General features: G+C 36.7%; 1 protein-coding gene across 1 annotated transcript in view; it reads right to left on the reverse strand.

Annotated features, from left to right (window-relative positions):
- Positions 1–8663, reverse strand: part of LOC121430447 (tyrosine-protein kinase Yes-like) — a 46931-nt gene extending 38268 nt beyond the window's left edge. Inside the window, exons 1-2 of the mRNA XM_041627714.1 lie at positions 8544–8663; positions 6940–7164 (exon numbers count right to left, since the gene is read on the reverse strand). Coding sequence (XP_041483648.1) covers positions 6940–7120 — 181 coding nt within the window. The 5' untranslated portion in view covers positions 7121–7164; positions 8544–8663. The remainder of the gene's footprint in view (positions 1–6939; positions 7165–8543) is intronic.
- Between the last annotated feature and the right edge of the window lie 7526 nt (positions 8664–16189).

Consider the following 16189-nt stretch of genomic DNA (forward strand, 5'->3'; position numbering starts at 1 on the left):
ATCCCTTGCCCACACCATGTCCCCGCCCCCACTTGTGGCACTGCCCACGATTCTACACATGTATTTAAAAAAAAATATTTTGCAAAATATTTAATTTGAAATACCTTTTAAAATTACGATTTTTTATCATTTTAACCTACATGTATAACTGGGTCTATTTTTGGAGGCTAGTCGAGAAAGTACCGGTGAAGACGGGCGCATGTTGGAATGTAGGTTTCATTGTGTGAGGGGGATAGAAAAAAGGTTGCATTATTGTTTTGAAACATGAAAGGAATTCTCCGGCTCCCACCCTTATCTTTCTCTCTCCCCCACACACACACAGATGGGGGAGGGGACAATTTATTTCTGAAGTCATGACCTCTCCTGATAAGGGAACCACTGCCTTCTTTGTTTCCCCAAAAGTTTCATTGGCTATCCGAAGGTCCAATCAGCTCAAGTGAGCTTGGTTGTGTGTTTTCTTATTGTTTTGTGCACGCAGACAATGAACTCATTTGTGTATCGAGGGCAAGGTTGGGTGGGATTAAAAAAAATTTTCATGTTGGTGTGTAACTGTGAATGTAATACAATCATTGATTATTTTTGAAAAATTATCTCGGTAACATAATTTTTAAACTTGTATTAAGTGTCATCATTGTTTTCTTGTCATTTTGTTATTATTACTTGGGTATTCAAGTTCTCCCGATGTCATAATCGGGATCTGCCGAACATTCGATTTGTGTAAATTTTACTAATCGATTGGTGATTGGCGGCATGCCAATCAAACCATTCGATCAATCGATGTTTACTCCCAGGCCTAGCATTTATGTCCATTTGTGTGGGCTTAAAAATATGCCACAATGGGGCTTCCTTAGCGTCTCTATTTGATGAAAAGGCCGTCGCTTCCGCGCTCCGCGCGGGAGGGGTGAACCCCCCGCACCGCACCCACCCCCCGGGAGTGGCAGCACAAGTCCCCGACATGGGTGAATTTTTTTCTGGCGAGAACGCTGCGGACGATAAACTTCATGTGGCTGGAATAGATTGTCACTCATTCTGTTCTTGTAATTTTTATCTCATTAATTTGACCAAATTACGAAACTCGGGGAATTATTTTTAGATATAAAAATAGAGTAACTTCTCGTATCATTTTTTAAATTACGATAAAACCTTTTTTGAAGGAAAACGTTTAGGTAAATTAAAATTAGATGTAAAAGATCATCCCCAACATGCGTAGCTTGTATGCATAGACTATAAGTCCGTGCTTGTATGTCATTGCAAACAAACCATCTCAAACACATGTTTTCCTTCCTTGCTTGCCTTGCTGATTGAGAGCTGTGCAACACGTGCATACATGTAGATCTACTCTCTCAGCCAAGGAGAGGCAAGCAATACGGCATGTTTGTGATGGTTTGTTTACGATCACATACGAGCTGCGCATGTTGGGGATGACCTTTTACATCTAATTTTAATTTACCTTTTCCTTCAAAAAAGGTTTAATCGTAATTTAAAAAATAACACGAGGTGTTACTATATTTTTGTATAGATAAATAATTCCCAGAGTTTCCTAATTTTGTCAAATTAATGAGACAAGTGGAATGCCTCTGGTCGTCTCACCTGCATCACGCAGTTCAACATAGCAGCAGTGCTGACTTTGAAAACTACATGTACTCTAACTCGCACAAGATGTTCAGTGATACATGGTTACTATTATGTCCACTTTTTATGAACTAGACCAATAAACTTACAGAGATATGATGGTTATTCAACAAAAACCCCAACATGGCCAAAGTTCATTGACCTTACATGACCTTTGACCTTGATCATGTGACCTGAAACTTGCACAGGATGTTCAGTGATACTTGATTACTCTTATGTCCAAGTTTCATGAATCAGATCCATAAACTTTCAAAGTTATGATGGTAATTCAACAGATACACCCAATTCGGCCATAGTTCATTGACCTTTGACCTTGGTCATGTGACCTGAAATGCGCACAGGATGTTCAGTGATACTTGATTACTCTAATGTCCAAGTTTCATGAATCAGATCCATAAACTTTCAAAGTTATGATGGTAATTCAACAGATACCCCCAATTCGGCCAAAGTTCATTGACCCTTAATGACCTTTGACCTTAATCATGAGACCTGAAACTTGCAAAAAATGTTCAGTGATGCTTGATTACATGTACTATTATGTCCAAGTTTCATGAATCATATCCATAAACTTTCAAAGTTATGATGGGAATTCAACAGATACCCCCAATTCGGCCAAAGTTCATTGACCCTAAATGACCTTTGACCTTGGTCATATGACATAAAACTCATGCAGGATGTTCAGTGATACTTGATTAACCTTATGGCCAAGTTTCATAAACTAGGTGCATATATTTTCTAAGTTATGATGTCATTTCAAAAACTTAACCTCAGGTTAAGATTTGATGTTGACGCCGCCGTCGCTGTTGGAAAAGCGGCGCCTATAGTATAGTCTCACTCTGCTATGCAGGTGAGACAATAAAAATTACATCTAACAGAGCGAGTGACGATTCCCAGCCACATGAAGTTTATCGTCGGTGCATATCGTCTGCTGCTATTCGTTGAGTTGATTTGCCTTCACGTTCGGATTATCCCCTACAGAAATTCAAGCGTGCCGCTTGCTAGTAACTAGCATGCTAGCGAACAGTCCCTGCTCGTTAAAATTACTCTGCATGCATATTACACGCTTATTAAGCTAGCCGCATGCTAGTCACTAGCATGCCGCAAGCTTGCGCAAGCTAGTCGCACGCTTGCTGCAAGCTTGAAAATTTTTGTAGGGATATATTCACTTGTTTTTCATTATTTTCCTTCCTCATAGTCACAGAGGTAAGAGACTCTGTCTGGACAGTGTGTTAATTCATTTTTATGAATTCAATTTGGCCCGCGCAGTGTAGCTAGCATTTGTAGCAGCTACTTGAGTTTGGCGTGTGATTGTGTTGCAAGTTGAATTGTCCGACTCATCATCATCGGCGTAATTCCCCCAATTTACCTCCAACTACGTCACTTTCTTGTTCACTTCATCTTCAAAATCATCAATTTGAAAATCCAAAAGGTCAATTCCAGCCAAATGTTGCATTTTTCCATTTTCAAAAATTTCTTTTCGGAGCAATTTTGTTTATACTGTTTATAAGTATACAGTTTAAGGTTTACAAAAACACACTTATATTTACTATACCCTCATTCATTCATAAAATACGCAATGTACACTCTGTTGCATTGTGGTACTAAGATTTCATAGAAAATGTACAACTTTCACCCATCCTTGGCTCCTGGCAAGCAAAGGGTGCTGATGAAAAATCCCACTGTCCATGTGACCTCCAAGCAATAATTTACCATTAGCTGTATTGTTTTACACGCTGCAGTGAAACTATGAGGCACAAAATACATTTCAAGGTGTGTATGTTTGATGTCCCATAAGTCACAGTTTTGAGCATTAAGTTTCCCTCATATGCTGCCATAGACTCCTGGAGACAAGTATTGGACTTTTTTATCTACCATAGTACATGCTTGCTTCAACAAATCAAGCTGCATCTGTATTGGACTTGAAATAGCTATACTGGGGGGACATATTTTTCAGTCCCATAAGTCACATGTCCCATAAGTCACATATACAGTTCGTAAACCATGCCACCTTAAAGCTGTCCATGACAGCAAAGAGAGAGACAAGAATGCTTAAAAGCTGGAGAACAGTATGCTGACTGTCAGAAAAAACAGTCTGAATATCAAAGGCAGTGCATTGAACAACAAAAAATAAGTTTGCATTGTGTGCCCAGTCCAGAAAGAAGGAGAAAACTGAATATGATCGCTAAAATGCAAAGCTGAGTGCAGGTGAATTGGGTTTGTTTCACCCTAGCTTTTAGTCATTTTTTAGGTCCAGATCATTCTCTTGGTTTTCTTGTCCCCTTAGAGTGTGCATCAACTGTTTTACATATGATGTGAACTTGGTATATACACGTAGTTCCATGGAAACTATTAAAACCTATGTCAATGTCCCATCAGTCACAAATTTTGTAGTTGAGCGACCCTCTGGATCCTGTCAAAATAAGAGCACCAGTCCTCAGATGCATTTAAGGCTACCATGTGCAGAGCTATTAAAGCCCCTGTAAATGCCAAAAAATTGTTCAGAAGCTTGCAATCAAGTTTTCTCAGAATCATTCCTGCCGCCTGCCAATAGAAAGGAACATGCGCATTTAAAGAGGACCAAAGGGTGGTGTCATAATGTCATGAACATCGAATCGCCGGTTCTAAACCTAGTCGCAGCTGCATGATCGTCTTACACATTTGTATTTGCAAAAATAATGATTTGTTTTGTCCTTGGTTGTTACCATCATTCTGATAGTCGTAAAAGGGCACTGGTTCATAAAGCTTTTCGTAACTTAAGAGCGACTTTAAGAACGACCGATGATCCTTGTGGTAAATGTCATCATAAATTGGCAATGTTTTAGCATATAAGAAAGGATCACTAGTCATTCTGAAAAGTTGCTCCTAACTTACAACAGCTTTATGAAATGGCCCCAGGTTATTTTGTTTAGAACCAGGCCGCCATTACACCATGACAACTAACATCACTTTGGTACTCTACAAATGATGATGTCCTTACAGGCATTCAGAATTTCTATGAAAGAGATGACATATCAACCCAAGCAGCTGGCAAAAAAAGAAGTTGTGATAGGGTGCATCCCCATGGTATATTTTTTAACCAACATTTTTTGTATTGCCTGAAGTGTATAGTTAATGAATCTTGATGTTCCCTTTGTCAAATCGTGTCCCATGGGGTTCCAAATTGGCAATTTTGGCAGCCATCTTGGATTTTTCATGAAAATCAATTATTTTCATATTTTTTGCACAGACAATGGTAAATCTTCCATGTAAATGAATACACTTTTTACTATACAAGTATACATGTACATGCAGTTTAGATAGTAGAAAGCGATTGCAACTGTTTTCTAGACAGTCCAGTTAATGAATTTTTTAAAAAGAATTTATGCCAAAATTTTAATATTTTTTGTCAAAAATTTGCCTGTGCACTGATATCCATCTGTTTTATCATAAACATCAACAGCTAATGAAAAATATGAGCATTTGACACAAAAGAGAGTATATTAACAAGAATATTGATTTACTTCATGGCAGCATTAATGTCTTAATTTCTCACATGTAATACACTGTAGTGTAAAGGTCATTTTCTTACCATACTGTATGAGACAGATAGAGAAAAGCAACATTTATTTGTCCTATCTGTAACAAATATGTCATATCATTATGTCCCATCAGTCACAATTGAAAGTGTGTACATTCTTTCTAATTGTTCATTTTTCATCTGTTTGCTAAATATTTATGATTGTAATTGTTTATTGATTATTTTCTACTTATTTGATTACAGTTCTTAAAACTTGATGACAAGTTAGGAAGCTTTTTTTTGGTTAATGTTCCCTTTATATAAATGAACTGCGTGAAAAGATGTTTCTGCCCTTTGTTGAATTTATTTCTGACACAATGGCATGAATTATTAAGGGTGTCATCTTATTAGGAAATATTTATTCATGCTGAAATTAAGTTTGACTTAAAAAGTCATCGCGAGGAAATGTTAATTCCATGAAATGAGATAGGGTCCCATCAGTCACATTCACTTGTCCCATAAGTCACACACGATTGCACACAACTACTGAAACAAATGAAATGAATCAAGTCCAATTCAAGTACTGTTAGTGAGCCCTATCACTAGTTAATCTCCAAGCCCAAATCTAAAAACATTGTCATAAAACTGAGATAGATATGGCACTTTGAACAAAAGAGCCCAATTTGTGTGGTCCATCAATGTCCCATAAGTCACAATGACATTTCTGAATATCTAGCACCCTATGCAACCAAGCTGAAAGCATACATTTTTGTATATATTAAGTTTAAGTATTCTTCTTTCAGTTTAATAAAGTAAATCCATGTTTGTGCAGCTACTATTTCAGATATGCACCTCAGTTATGTGGAAAAAAGTATCAAATGTCCCATAAGTCACAATGGAATTGACCACATGTAGATAAAATTCTGGGTTTTCTTTCATTTCGGGATCAAAGTATTCAGTGACACAATGTGGAGAAAACGAACCCTCGCAACAGGTTTTGCATGCAATAAGAGCTTCACGTGGGAGAGCCAATCACGCCTCTCGTACAGACAGTGACATCATAAAAAATCCCCAATTTTGCGGATCTAATTCTGCGTTTTTGAAGCATTCAGAGAGAGAACTTTAAAATATCAATTAACCAAGTTTCATCGGTCTCCATTATAAATGATGTACACCATCGTGTTCTCCTTATTTTCTCCTTTAATTTGATATATGATTCTCCATTTTTACGATTTTCAATATATTTCTACTTTAAGTGAAATACTGTATATAAGTAATAGGTAGAGTTGTTCACAAGTGACATCACACATCTTTGTCGCATCGCCAATGTAAGGATCTCCATAGCATTAGTGATCACAATATTCAAGTTCTCATAACTTTTTCATTGATTTTTCTCAAACATTCATTGAACTGTTTCTTTGAGTTTTCTGTTTTCACACAACCTATCTTGTTCCAAAGTTTTCATTCTCCTTTATTAAAAGAAAGAGCAAAATACTCATCTGATACACAGTGACAATGCATGAAACTTCCTGCATTCATATTGTTCCAATGCTATTGAATTGTTTTGGCTTTCCAAGTTCCCATATGTATGCACATGTCATGTAATCATGATGTAAATTCACTCAAATCCTGTGAATTACTACATACACCCCCCCCCCCTTCCCCTGCCCCCAGGTGCTGATCTAGCCAAATAAGACACAATTAATACAATTTTAGGGGCCATATTGTTTTTGCCCCATTGTCGGCCTTTCAAAACTAAATTGAGTCCAGTCTGGCTGAATCCAAGTCTGTCTGCCTCGATCTCAACTTACCATCTTTTTTAGCAGTGGGACGTGTTGATGGCAGGATTGCATCAGGTATGCGATTTTCAAACGTGTTCACGCCTGAAATGGGGATATCATTCGGTGGTCTGCTGTTAAAATCGCTAGTATGATCTGATTTAGGGTAGGGCCTGGTTTCTTGTTGGGCATTTTTACTCTGTAGGCATCCCATGGTAAATCTTTCACAGGTTCTCTCAGATCATTCCAACTTGTTTCCTGTAAAACACAGAAAATAGAACTATGAGAGGGATTGATAAAAGAGGGGGATGTACCATGGTAATGTGGCTTTACTCGACAAATTCAAAATCATTCCTTGCTTTTTTTCACTTGAAGACAAATTATGCCCAGGTCTCAGGACCATTGAGGGAAAATTTTCCAAGATTCATTGTCTACAACACTTGCCTAGAACTAATGGAATATTGTGGTAGAGTCTAAGGATTTAACAAGGCTCCATATTAACATATTTTGGTGGTGGCCCGAAACATTGCGGTACCTCGATTTTACTTTTTGACGGGGAAAAAGGGAAGAAACAATGATAAATTTACATTAAATACATTCAGCTTACCACCTTTCTGAAAGATATCCTGGAAAATATTGAATTTTGATGAAAAACAGATCAGGATCAGCCAGATTCTTCTTTGATCGCCGTAAGAGCTCAGGTACTGCAAACTTGCCAGCCAATAGCCAGTGCGTACGCTCAGCTGTGGCTAATGACGGCGATCGAGGAATCGAAGAAGAACCCGGGTAATCCTGATCTGTGTAAAGCCAATTGTATATAAAATTTTTTTTTATTTTTTAAAACACAAGTTAGTATTCGTCGGAATGCAGCTACCAGTACAAGCTTCAAAACTGTAAACAAACCTGCTTATAAATAATAACTTTAGGCCAAAATAGATTTCGTCGCTGATCGAAGGGCATCCACATGAAGATTAACAAAAATACATTTTTTTTTTAACAAACTGGAAAGAGAAGAGAAGTCACCAAAGGATTCATATGATACGGTTCGGTTTACAAGTAAAAGTCATAGCACAATGTGAAATCCGAACTTTAGTGTTAACTGTTATTGATAACTTATTTGGGCCAAAAGCCCATGAAATATTTGCATGTGCCGTGTGCATTCCATTTGCATTCCTTCACATGCGAGATGAAATGAACGCATCACACCTGCACACACAACAACAAGCTAAATCAATACGAAATCCACACACACATTGCTTAAAAAGTTTAAAAAAAAAACTTCTTGCATCTATCTAGTGACACCAAATAAATGGCATACTACATGTAGAGGTCAACATGCATATTGCCAATTGCCCAATTGGCATGCCATCACGACGAGCTCATGCCTCAGCACTGCGAATTATGCAAGCCATGTTGGGTACCGCACGGACCTCCATCGGCTTCGCCACACCACTTCACCGCCTCGTCACCCGCGTACTACTATCAGTACCAGGTACCGTAATCAACTTTTTCAACGCACCTTCGAGTTCCCATCGAGATGAGATTAAAAAATAAGACTATCACAACATTTCTAATAATAATCAATAGAATAATGCGAGTAAATATTTATCGAGAAACAAATAAAAACTGATACTTACGGATGTCAATTAGTAAAAGCGGGAGAAATTACTTGAGAAATTGAGTTTCACTTTTTATTACCGAAAAGAAACCAACCCGGAACAAGGAAGTGAATATTCGGTCTAGTTTTACGTACACATATCGCGGTAAGGTGCTTTTATATGTCACACACGTTTTGCTACGGGTCTATATTCGACGAACACCATAATAAATAATATGAAAGCCAGAAGTGCTAAAACAGTGCGTACATGTATATTTTGTTGTTTTTTAATAATATACCACTAGATTGGACTTGATTTTTTAAAATCTTCATTGTCATCATCTAAGCCAATGCATCATGTTTAGGGTGAATTTCCAGTTTAAAATCATAAACACAAATTGCCGATAAAAGATAAAAGGAAGGAATCTGCTTTTATGTTAAACATTTCTTCTAGTTGGAATAGTGCTTCCACTTACGAAACTTCATAGAATTTACTCTGAAAGTTCCTGGAATTTTACAAAATATCCTAGAATTTCAGAGATGTTGTCTAGTCTCTCATAAGATGTTATAATTCTCTTATATACACATATACATGTGCCGTGATTAGCCAGATAGCTGAGCAGGCGAAAAACCAAGGGCGTATGGGGCAAACAGCAGAATTGCGAGCACGAGCAAAATGTTTGACATTTCATTACAAAGATCCAATTTTAAAATAGATTTTGACATTATATTCAGAAATAATATAATTCCTGGAGGTTACAACTTCCCGGAATACTTCCCGGAATTTCTCACTTCTCTATATCTTGGAAAACAACAGAACTTCCTGGAATTTCCTCGATTTCGGGAAGAGTGGAAGCACTTGAATCATCATGTCTGAATGGGGTCCAAATGTAGTCGAGATCGATTGGCCAATCGTTATTAAAATTTAAAGGGTAGTTCACCCTGACATGCCAAAGGTTTGAGATAAATCCATCAAAGAATAAACAAAAACTTATCTGGAATTTTGACTTGTGACGTCACATTATTTCTTACATAATGGTAAGCCATCAATGAAATTCCTTTTTTTACTACTATATAGGGTAAGTGTAGGTAATTGGAGACCGTAGGTAATTGGAGACCACTGAAGCTGAAACTATCCTGCCCTGCCTGCGCCTTGCCTATAATGTTGTTATAGCGCCATCTACAGTTTCTACAATACTTCTGCAAGATCATCACTGTGCTTGTTTACGATACAGGTCGTCATTTAGTGCAGCAAAATACTTCGAAATAGGTCAAGGTATGATATTTTCATCTTCGAATTTTGCTCTGGTGTGAAAATTCATTTTTCAAGGAATGTTGGGGCGTGTTCGCATAGTGAAGAGGTGATCGGTAAATACTTCCAATAGGAAGTTTTGTAAGTGGGCTAGCCGCGTAAACACTAAAAACGGCCACTGTGTGTTGTGTATGGGTGATACTGTAGCCACAATGAACTGGTCAGTCCAATAATGTGTGTAGGTAATGGGGGACACCAACATGGCGACTCATTATGAAAAATACGAGACATTTGACTTCCTCCTGCTCGTACGCACGGGCGTCCGTCGATATAACACATAATATTTTTATGAAAATATGCACTTTTTTTCTTAAAAGTTGATGGAGAGGGGGAAAAATTAATTGTATCAAGTCGGGGTATTCAGTAATGAGTACAGGAGAAACTATATTTCACTGATTTTCATGATTCATCCCATTTGATTAACTCATCTATTCGTGTTTTGGGGCTAATCTTTCCCTTACGCATTGCTTTTTGGCAGAAGTTCTATGGAAAATGCACCTTTTTTCACACAAACTTTGAGACACTCTGTATTCATTCCCCCATTGCTCGAGAATGAATGGGCAGTTAACGACGGGGTTAAAGATTTATTGAGGCACGGAATGTATATTTCATGAAAATGAAAGCCATTTCCCCATTGGATGTTATCTTCAATACGTGTTTTTTAGATGAAGTCAGTTATCGAATAGGCTCTCCTGGCATTTGAGGTCTCTATCGGTGACGTCACTCAGGATCGTCATGCCTGGACCATCGGCCAGGCAGGGGTCGCAATGGTATATGATTTATGCATAATGCACTCGATATATACAATAATCTTGTCCTCCCGTTCAAATGAATGTGAAACTCATATAATTTCCATCAGAGCATTCAACAGGAGTACTGTAGTACAAATTTCTTTGTTATAAGTGAATTAAAGTCCCTCCAGTCAGTTTGCCTCACCCCTATTGTGAAAATGTATCACCCCTAAGTTGTAACACAGTCAGCTGTTTGCACTCAGGGTCACTCCGTGACCTGTGTGTGCGTTCAAGAGTTGTACACGATTTTCTGTCTCATTTAGGCAGAAATCTTTCATAATGTTTGTTCTGAATGGCAGGTGTCACAGGAAAGTCCTTGACAAAGCATCTTTTCTTTTATGTAACGAATCTACAAAATGGCTGCAGAAATGAGAATAAATATGGGCCTACTTTCCTTTCTTTTTTTCAGAAAAGTTATTTTTAAAGCACTTCAGAACATTTAGGATTTAGGCCTAAAGCATCATTTATCATTGCAAACAAAAAGACATGTTTTCAACCACATCTAGTTCATATTGTTTTAAAATGATGTTAAAATAATTGGCTACATGTATTTCTGTAAGAAAAGTGTTTGAACTTAGCATGACAATCCCATTTTTACTAAAGTTTTCTTGCAAATAACATGATTTGTAACTGTCCCTCATTACCTACACATGTAGGTAATGAGAGACCTTTGATGATGACGTCATTAATCCTCATTATCTTATTAATCAATTAATTTGTGTTAACCATTTTGTTACCAAATATAGAGTAGAAGTTGCTGAAGAGGAAAAAAAACCTTTTAAGAGTGTGTCATTTTCCATGTTCATGTAAATTATGCAAATGAGCTTAACGGTCTCCAATTACCTACACTTACCCTACATTTAATAGACAAATCATTTCACACCCGTTCCTATAGGCCTACAGAAAACAAAACTAAGTTTTCATGAACCATAAAAAAGGAAATTTGTGCATTTTCTACTACATGGAGTAGATGCTCTCTCCGAATGTCACAAATTCGAAAAAATCGAATGTTCTAATAACTTTCTTAATCTTTTATGCATTTTCTTCAAACGTTCATCAACATTCTTTATTATGTTTTCTTTTCTTTTTAACAGTGTTTCTTAAGGATGAACTTTCCCTTTAAAACATTTTGCACCGTTTTCTCTATATGTCACTCAGGTCATGTCCATATAAGTTGAGTAACTTTGCCGGGGGTGGGGGGGGGGTGAATATTCAATTTTCCACTTAGCAGATATTAGGTCCTATACTTATTATTATGTTATAAAGGCCTGATTTATAAAATTATTTTTCAATATTCCACTCTCCATATTTCACTCACTTTTAGGGAACACTTTTTATTTTAATGGCATCCAATCTTGGAATGCTCTTCCCAATAAAGTAAAAGCAGTTAAAATATTTTCTCAGCTTAAGAGTGCATTAAAGAAGCACCTAAAACTGGAAGCTACTCGGGAGCAATATTACCATTAAAAATCACACATTTTGTACTGTTGGTTTCTACTATTTGAGATAATGTATTCACTAGGGCATGTTGAAATATAATCTTGTTTTACATATTAGGAGGATTGTTGTTTGCTTCAGATATTTGCATATTATTTGAGTGATGGATATGTATGTATGTATTTTTTTTACCATATTCTAGTTTTGTTACAATATGTTAATGTACTAACTATAGGACCCAATTGGAAATAAGCCTTTCGGCTTTCATGGGCTATCCTGTCAAGGTATTCCTCAATTTCATTGCAATCTCCTGTGATATTCTTGACGAATAAAATCAATCAAAATCAATCAATCAATCAATCAATCACTCACTCAATCAATCAATCAATCCCCCTCTACTTACCTAATAGGTAAGTAGAATAGTATTTTTTTCCTCCTCTCATTTCTTTCTCTTCTTCGCGAAGCTCTCGGCGTTGGGTTCATGCAGGCTAGGGGGCGTTGGTCCCTGAAGCCCGCAGCTTCTTCGAAGTTTTTGGCCCCACAGTGTCCCATGCATGCCTGCACTAGCTGCTTTAAACAGAGCTGTATGTGAATAGCACACCATATTTTAAAACAGTTTAAACAAGTAAGTATTAAAATTTTAATCAACCATGCTTAAATTATTGATAATTGATTTTTTTAATTTAATCTTTGTTGTTTAAGATTTTAAACAGTCTTGTTTGAAATGTTTTAGCAACTACTGTACACAGTTGCACTGTTTAAATATAATTATTTTAATAGTGTGACCTTCTCAATGTTTTCGTTCACTACGCATCTGCCCAATAAAAAAACAAAATAATAATCAATAGCTTGCTGAACACTCAATCTTGTGAAACATGAAACAAAACTCTTGTCTGCCGGCCTTCCCCCCCCCCAGAATTTTCTTTTGTCTACAACGATGACTCCCCTCCCATTTTCAAATTTCTAGTGCCAGCAACACTGCTGAAGCCCCCAGAATTCCGAAACTTCCAGAGGGTAGTTTTTTTTTTATCTTAAAGGACGCAAAAAAATGATTTGAATGAAAAGAGGAAAATCCAACATGCACAGCGCTGAAAATTTCATCGAAAATCGGGTGTAAAAATGCAAAAAGTCATGACATTTGACAGTTTCGCTTTAATTTCACAAAACACTGAGTTGCACATCCTGGTTGGTATGCAAATGAGGGGACGTGACTAATTATTTCTATTTTATATGAAATATTATATATTTTCTTCTTAATCCACGCGAACAAAGTTTATTCCTCCCTGAATAGTTAGTATTACCATTTTGTGGTTTAATCAAGTTGGTATTTAGTGTCAATCTGTAAAAATTCAATTGCACCCTTTCTCTCGAAAAGGGCACTATCTTTAAAGGTAAAAAATAACTACCCCACTCACATGACTCATGAAACTTAAATCACGTATATTAACTCTTTTTGGACCATTCTTGCAAGTTTTTTCCCCTTCATAAGTATAGTAACATATCAAAATGAGAATATCGTTTTCTTGTTTCTTGCCAATGATGCTGTTTCTTTATGGGAATTTGCCAGAGTATTGCAAATGCTGGCTGTTTTTGTCGACAGAAGCGTTTTGTTTCGAATAGTGCAACGGCTTCGTATTCCTCGAGATCATTGTGAAACTCAGACAGGAAGTTAGGCATGTTAGGAACATTTGTTCCAATGGAAAAGGGACACCATCAGAAAATTAACATACTGAACATTTTGAACAAACTAGAAAAGAAAAGGACATTTATCAAAAGTAAATAATGGCATATATTATTGGGCAATTAGAGGTTAAAAGGGGTGAATTTCATTATCAAAACGAAAAGAAGTAGCGAAAGGGACAAATCCTATCTTGAAAGGGTTTATGCGATTAAAGGATGCACTTGCAGAAGGGAGCAGAACACTGAATAAAGAAACCGGGCACTCATCTGGCACGAAAAGAATGTTTTTTTTTTATGGACAACTTATCTGATATGAAGAACAGGCACCTATATGAGAAGGCAAAGGGGCACTCGTCAACACATATAAACCGAGAACCTGTTCGCGAGGGGCAATGATTCAAGAAAAAGCACTTACAAGAAGGAAGGGGTTACTTGTTCACACATAAAACGGCCTTCTCAGGTGACAGTGGCACAGAGCATGTTCGTGAGGGGCATTTCTTGCAAAAAATTGGCAGTGATAAATGAGAAAGGACCCTTGGTAACACCTGAAAAGGGCAGGTGAAAGGGGCACAGAACACGTTCGAGAGGGGGCATTTTTTGGTAAAGATTTGCACTTTTTCAAAAGTAAGAGGAATTGTACCCCCGACCCCCAGGATCGCCGCCCCTTAATAATAAAAGAAAATCAAGACATGCGAGCGAGCGAAGATAGTGTGCTTCCAAAGTTTCACATTGATTTTCATAATAAAACCCTTTATTATTTCTTTCCATACTTGTGAATTCACTATTAGCCACATTTATTATAATATTGCATTGTGAAGAGGAATAAAAAAAAATCCCGAAATAATTAGAATAATCTTTTATGTGAGTGGACTTGAACATGTCGAAGCAGTTTTCCTTACTTACTTTCACATAAGAAAACCATCTTTATTGAAACATCCCATGTATATGGTTTCATTACATTTCTTGGTCTGGATTTATGGATTTCGTTGTATTCCTTGTCGAAGACAAAGAAAAGTGTACTTTTCAAATTTGATATCCAGCATTCCCTTTGGTCAAAACTGCCATTTTTATATGGTTTTAGGTATTTCTAATTTTTGAGTTGAAGCTTATTTTGTATTTCTTTCTTTCTTTCCTTCCTTCCTTCCTTCCTTTCTTTCTTTCTTTCTTTCTTTCACATTAACGTACCCCCTGCCCCGCCCCCCCCCACTTCCACAGCTTACCGGAGTTGGGTATTTCCACCCATGAGGATAGTCCCCATGGTGTGTCAGCTTGCTAACCACAAAATTCTTCTGCTATTTTTTAACTTTCACTTCATTTGATTTCATATCAATTATTCAAAATTCTCATTAAAAACATTAACAAACTATTATTGAAATTTGAGAAGAATTTACAATCTTCCAATGCAATGCAGAAAGGGAAATGCTTCATTTCATTTCATTTTATTCATTTAATTTCACTACATTTCATTTCATTCTATTTCAATTCGTTTTTAATGCAATTCACTTCATTCCAATTGATTCATTTAATTTCACTTCTGTTTATGCCTTTCACTTAATTTTGTAACACTTCATTTCATTTATTTCATTTCACTTCATTTTTTCATTCATTTGATTTTACTTCATTTAATTTATCTTAATTTCTTTTCTTCAATTTCACTTCATTTCATTTAATTTCTCTTAATAATTTCTTTTCTTCAATTTCACTTCATTTCATTTCTCTTCATTTCATTTAATTTCTCTTCATAATTTCTTTTCTTCAATTTCATTTCACTTCATTTCATTTCACTTCATTTCATTTCATTTCAATTCATTTCATTTATTCAAATTCTTCTAAAAACATATACATTTCTAATTTGAAAAAATACATAAAGATACAAAAAGGGGAACAAGAGAAAAATGAGAATATGGAGAGCCAGCATAGGCAAATTGCCTTTATGCATGGGCTCCCGAAACCATGACATAATCATAAAAGTTTTGTGACAGAGAGAATGCAGTACATACACCTATAAAGCTGTGGTGGGTCTCGAAAATAAGAATGATAAGATTGTAATAAAACATATATGATAACAAATTTTCATCGATAATGATTTATTAGTCCAGAAAAAATATATCAAAATAGTCATAAGAATGATCTTGATCATAATTTGACATGAGATGCTATTGGTATTCCGCTTCTCAATATATTGTTATCATTTCCGTAAGCCCGTACCTGTAGAAAATCCGTATCAAGTATCGACCATTTGGAAGAAAAAAAAAACAGACCTTTGTCCACGGACCGGTGTGTTGGCTCAGTTGGTAGAGCGTCCGTCTTACAACCAGGGAGGTCGGGGGTTCAAACCCGGGCCGCGTCAGACCAAAAGACTTGCTGCTACCCTGTTTGGCGTTCCACGATTAAAGGGATAGAGACTCGTCGATCTGGCGCTGCACAGCGGCTGCCGGGCCCACGATCAATAGGGCAAAGCAAATT

This window comes from Lytechinus variegatus, chromosome 17 (assembly GCF_018143015.1).
Source record: "Lytechinus variegatus isolate NC3 chromosome 17, Lvar_3.0, whole genome shotgun sequence".
NCBI lineage: Eukaryota > Metazoa > Echinodermata > Echinoidea > Temnopleuroida > Toxopneustidae > Lytechinus > Lytechinus variegatus.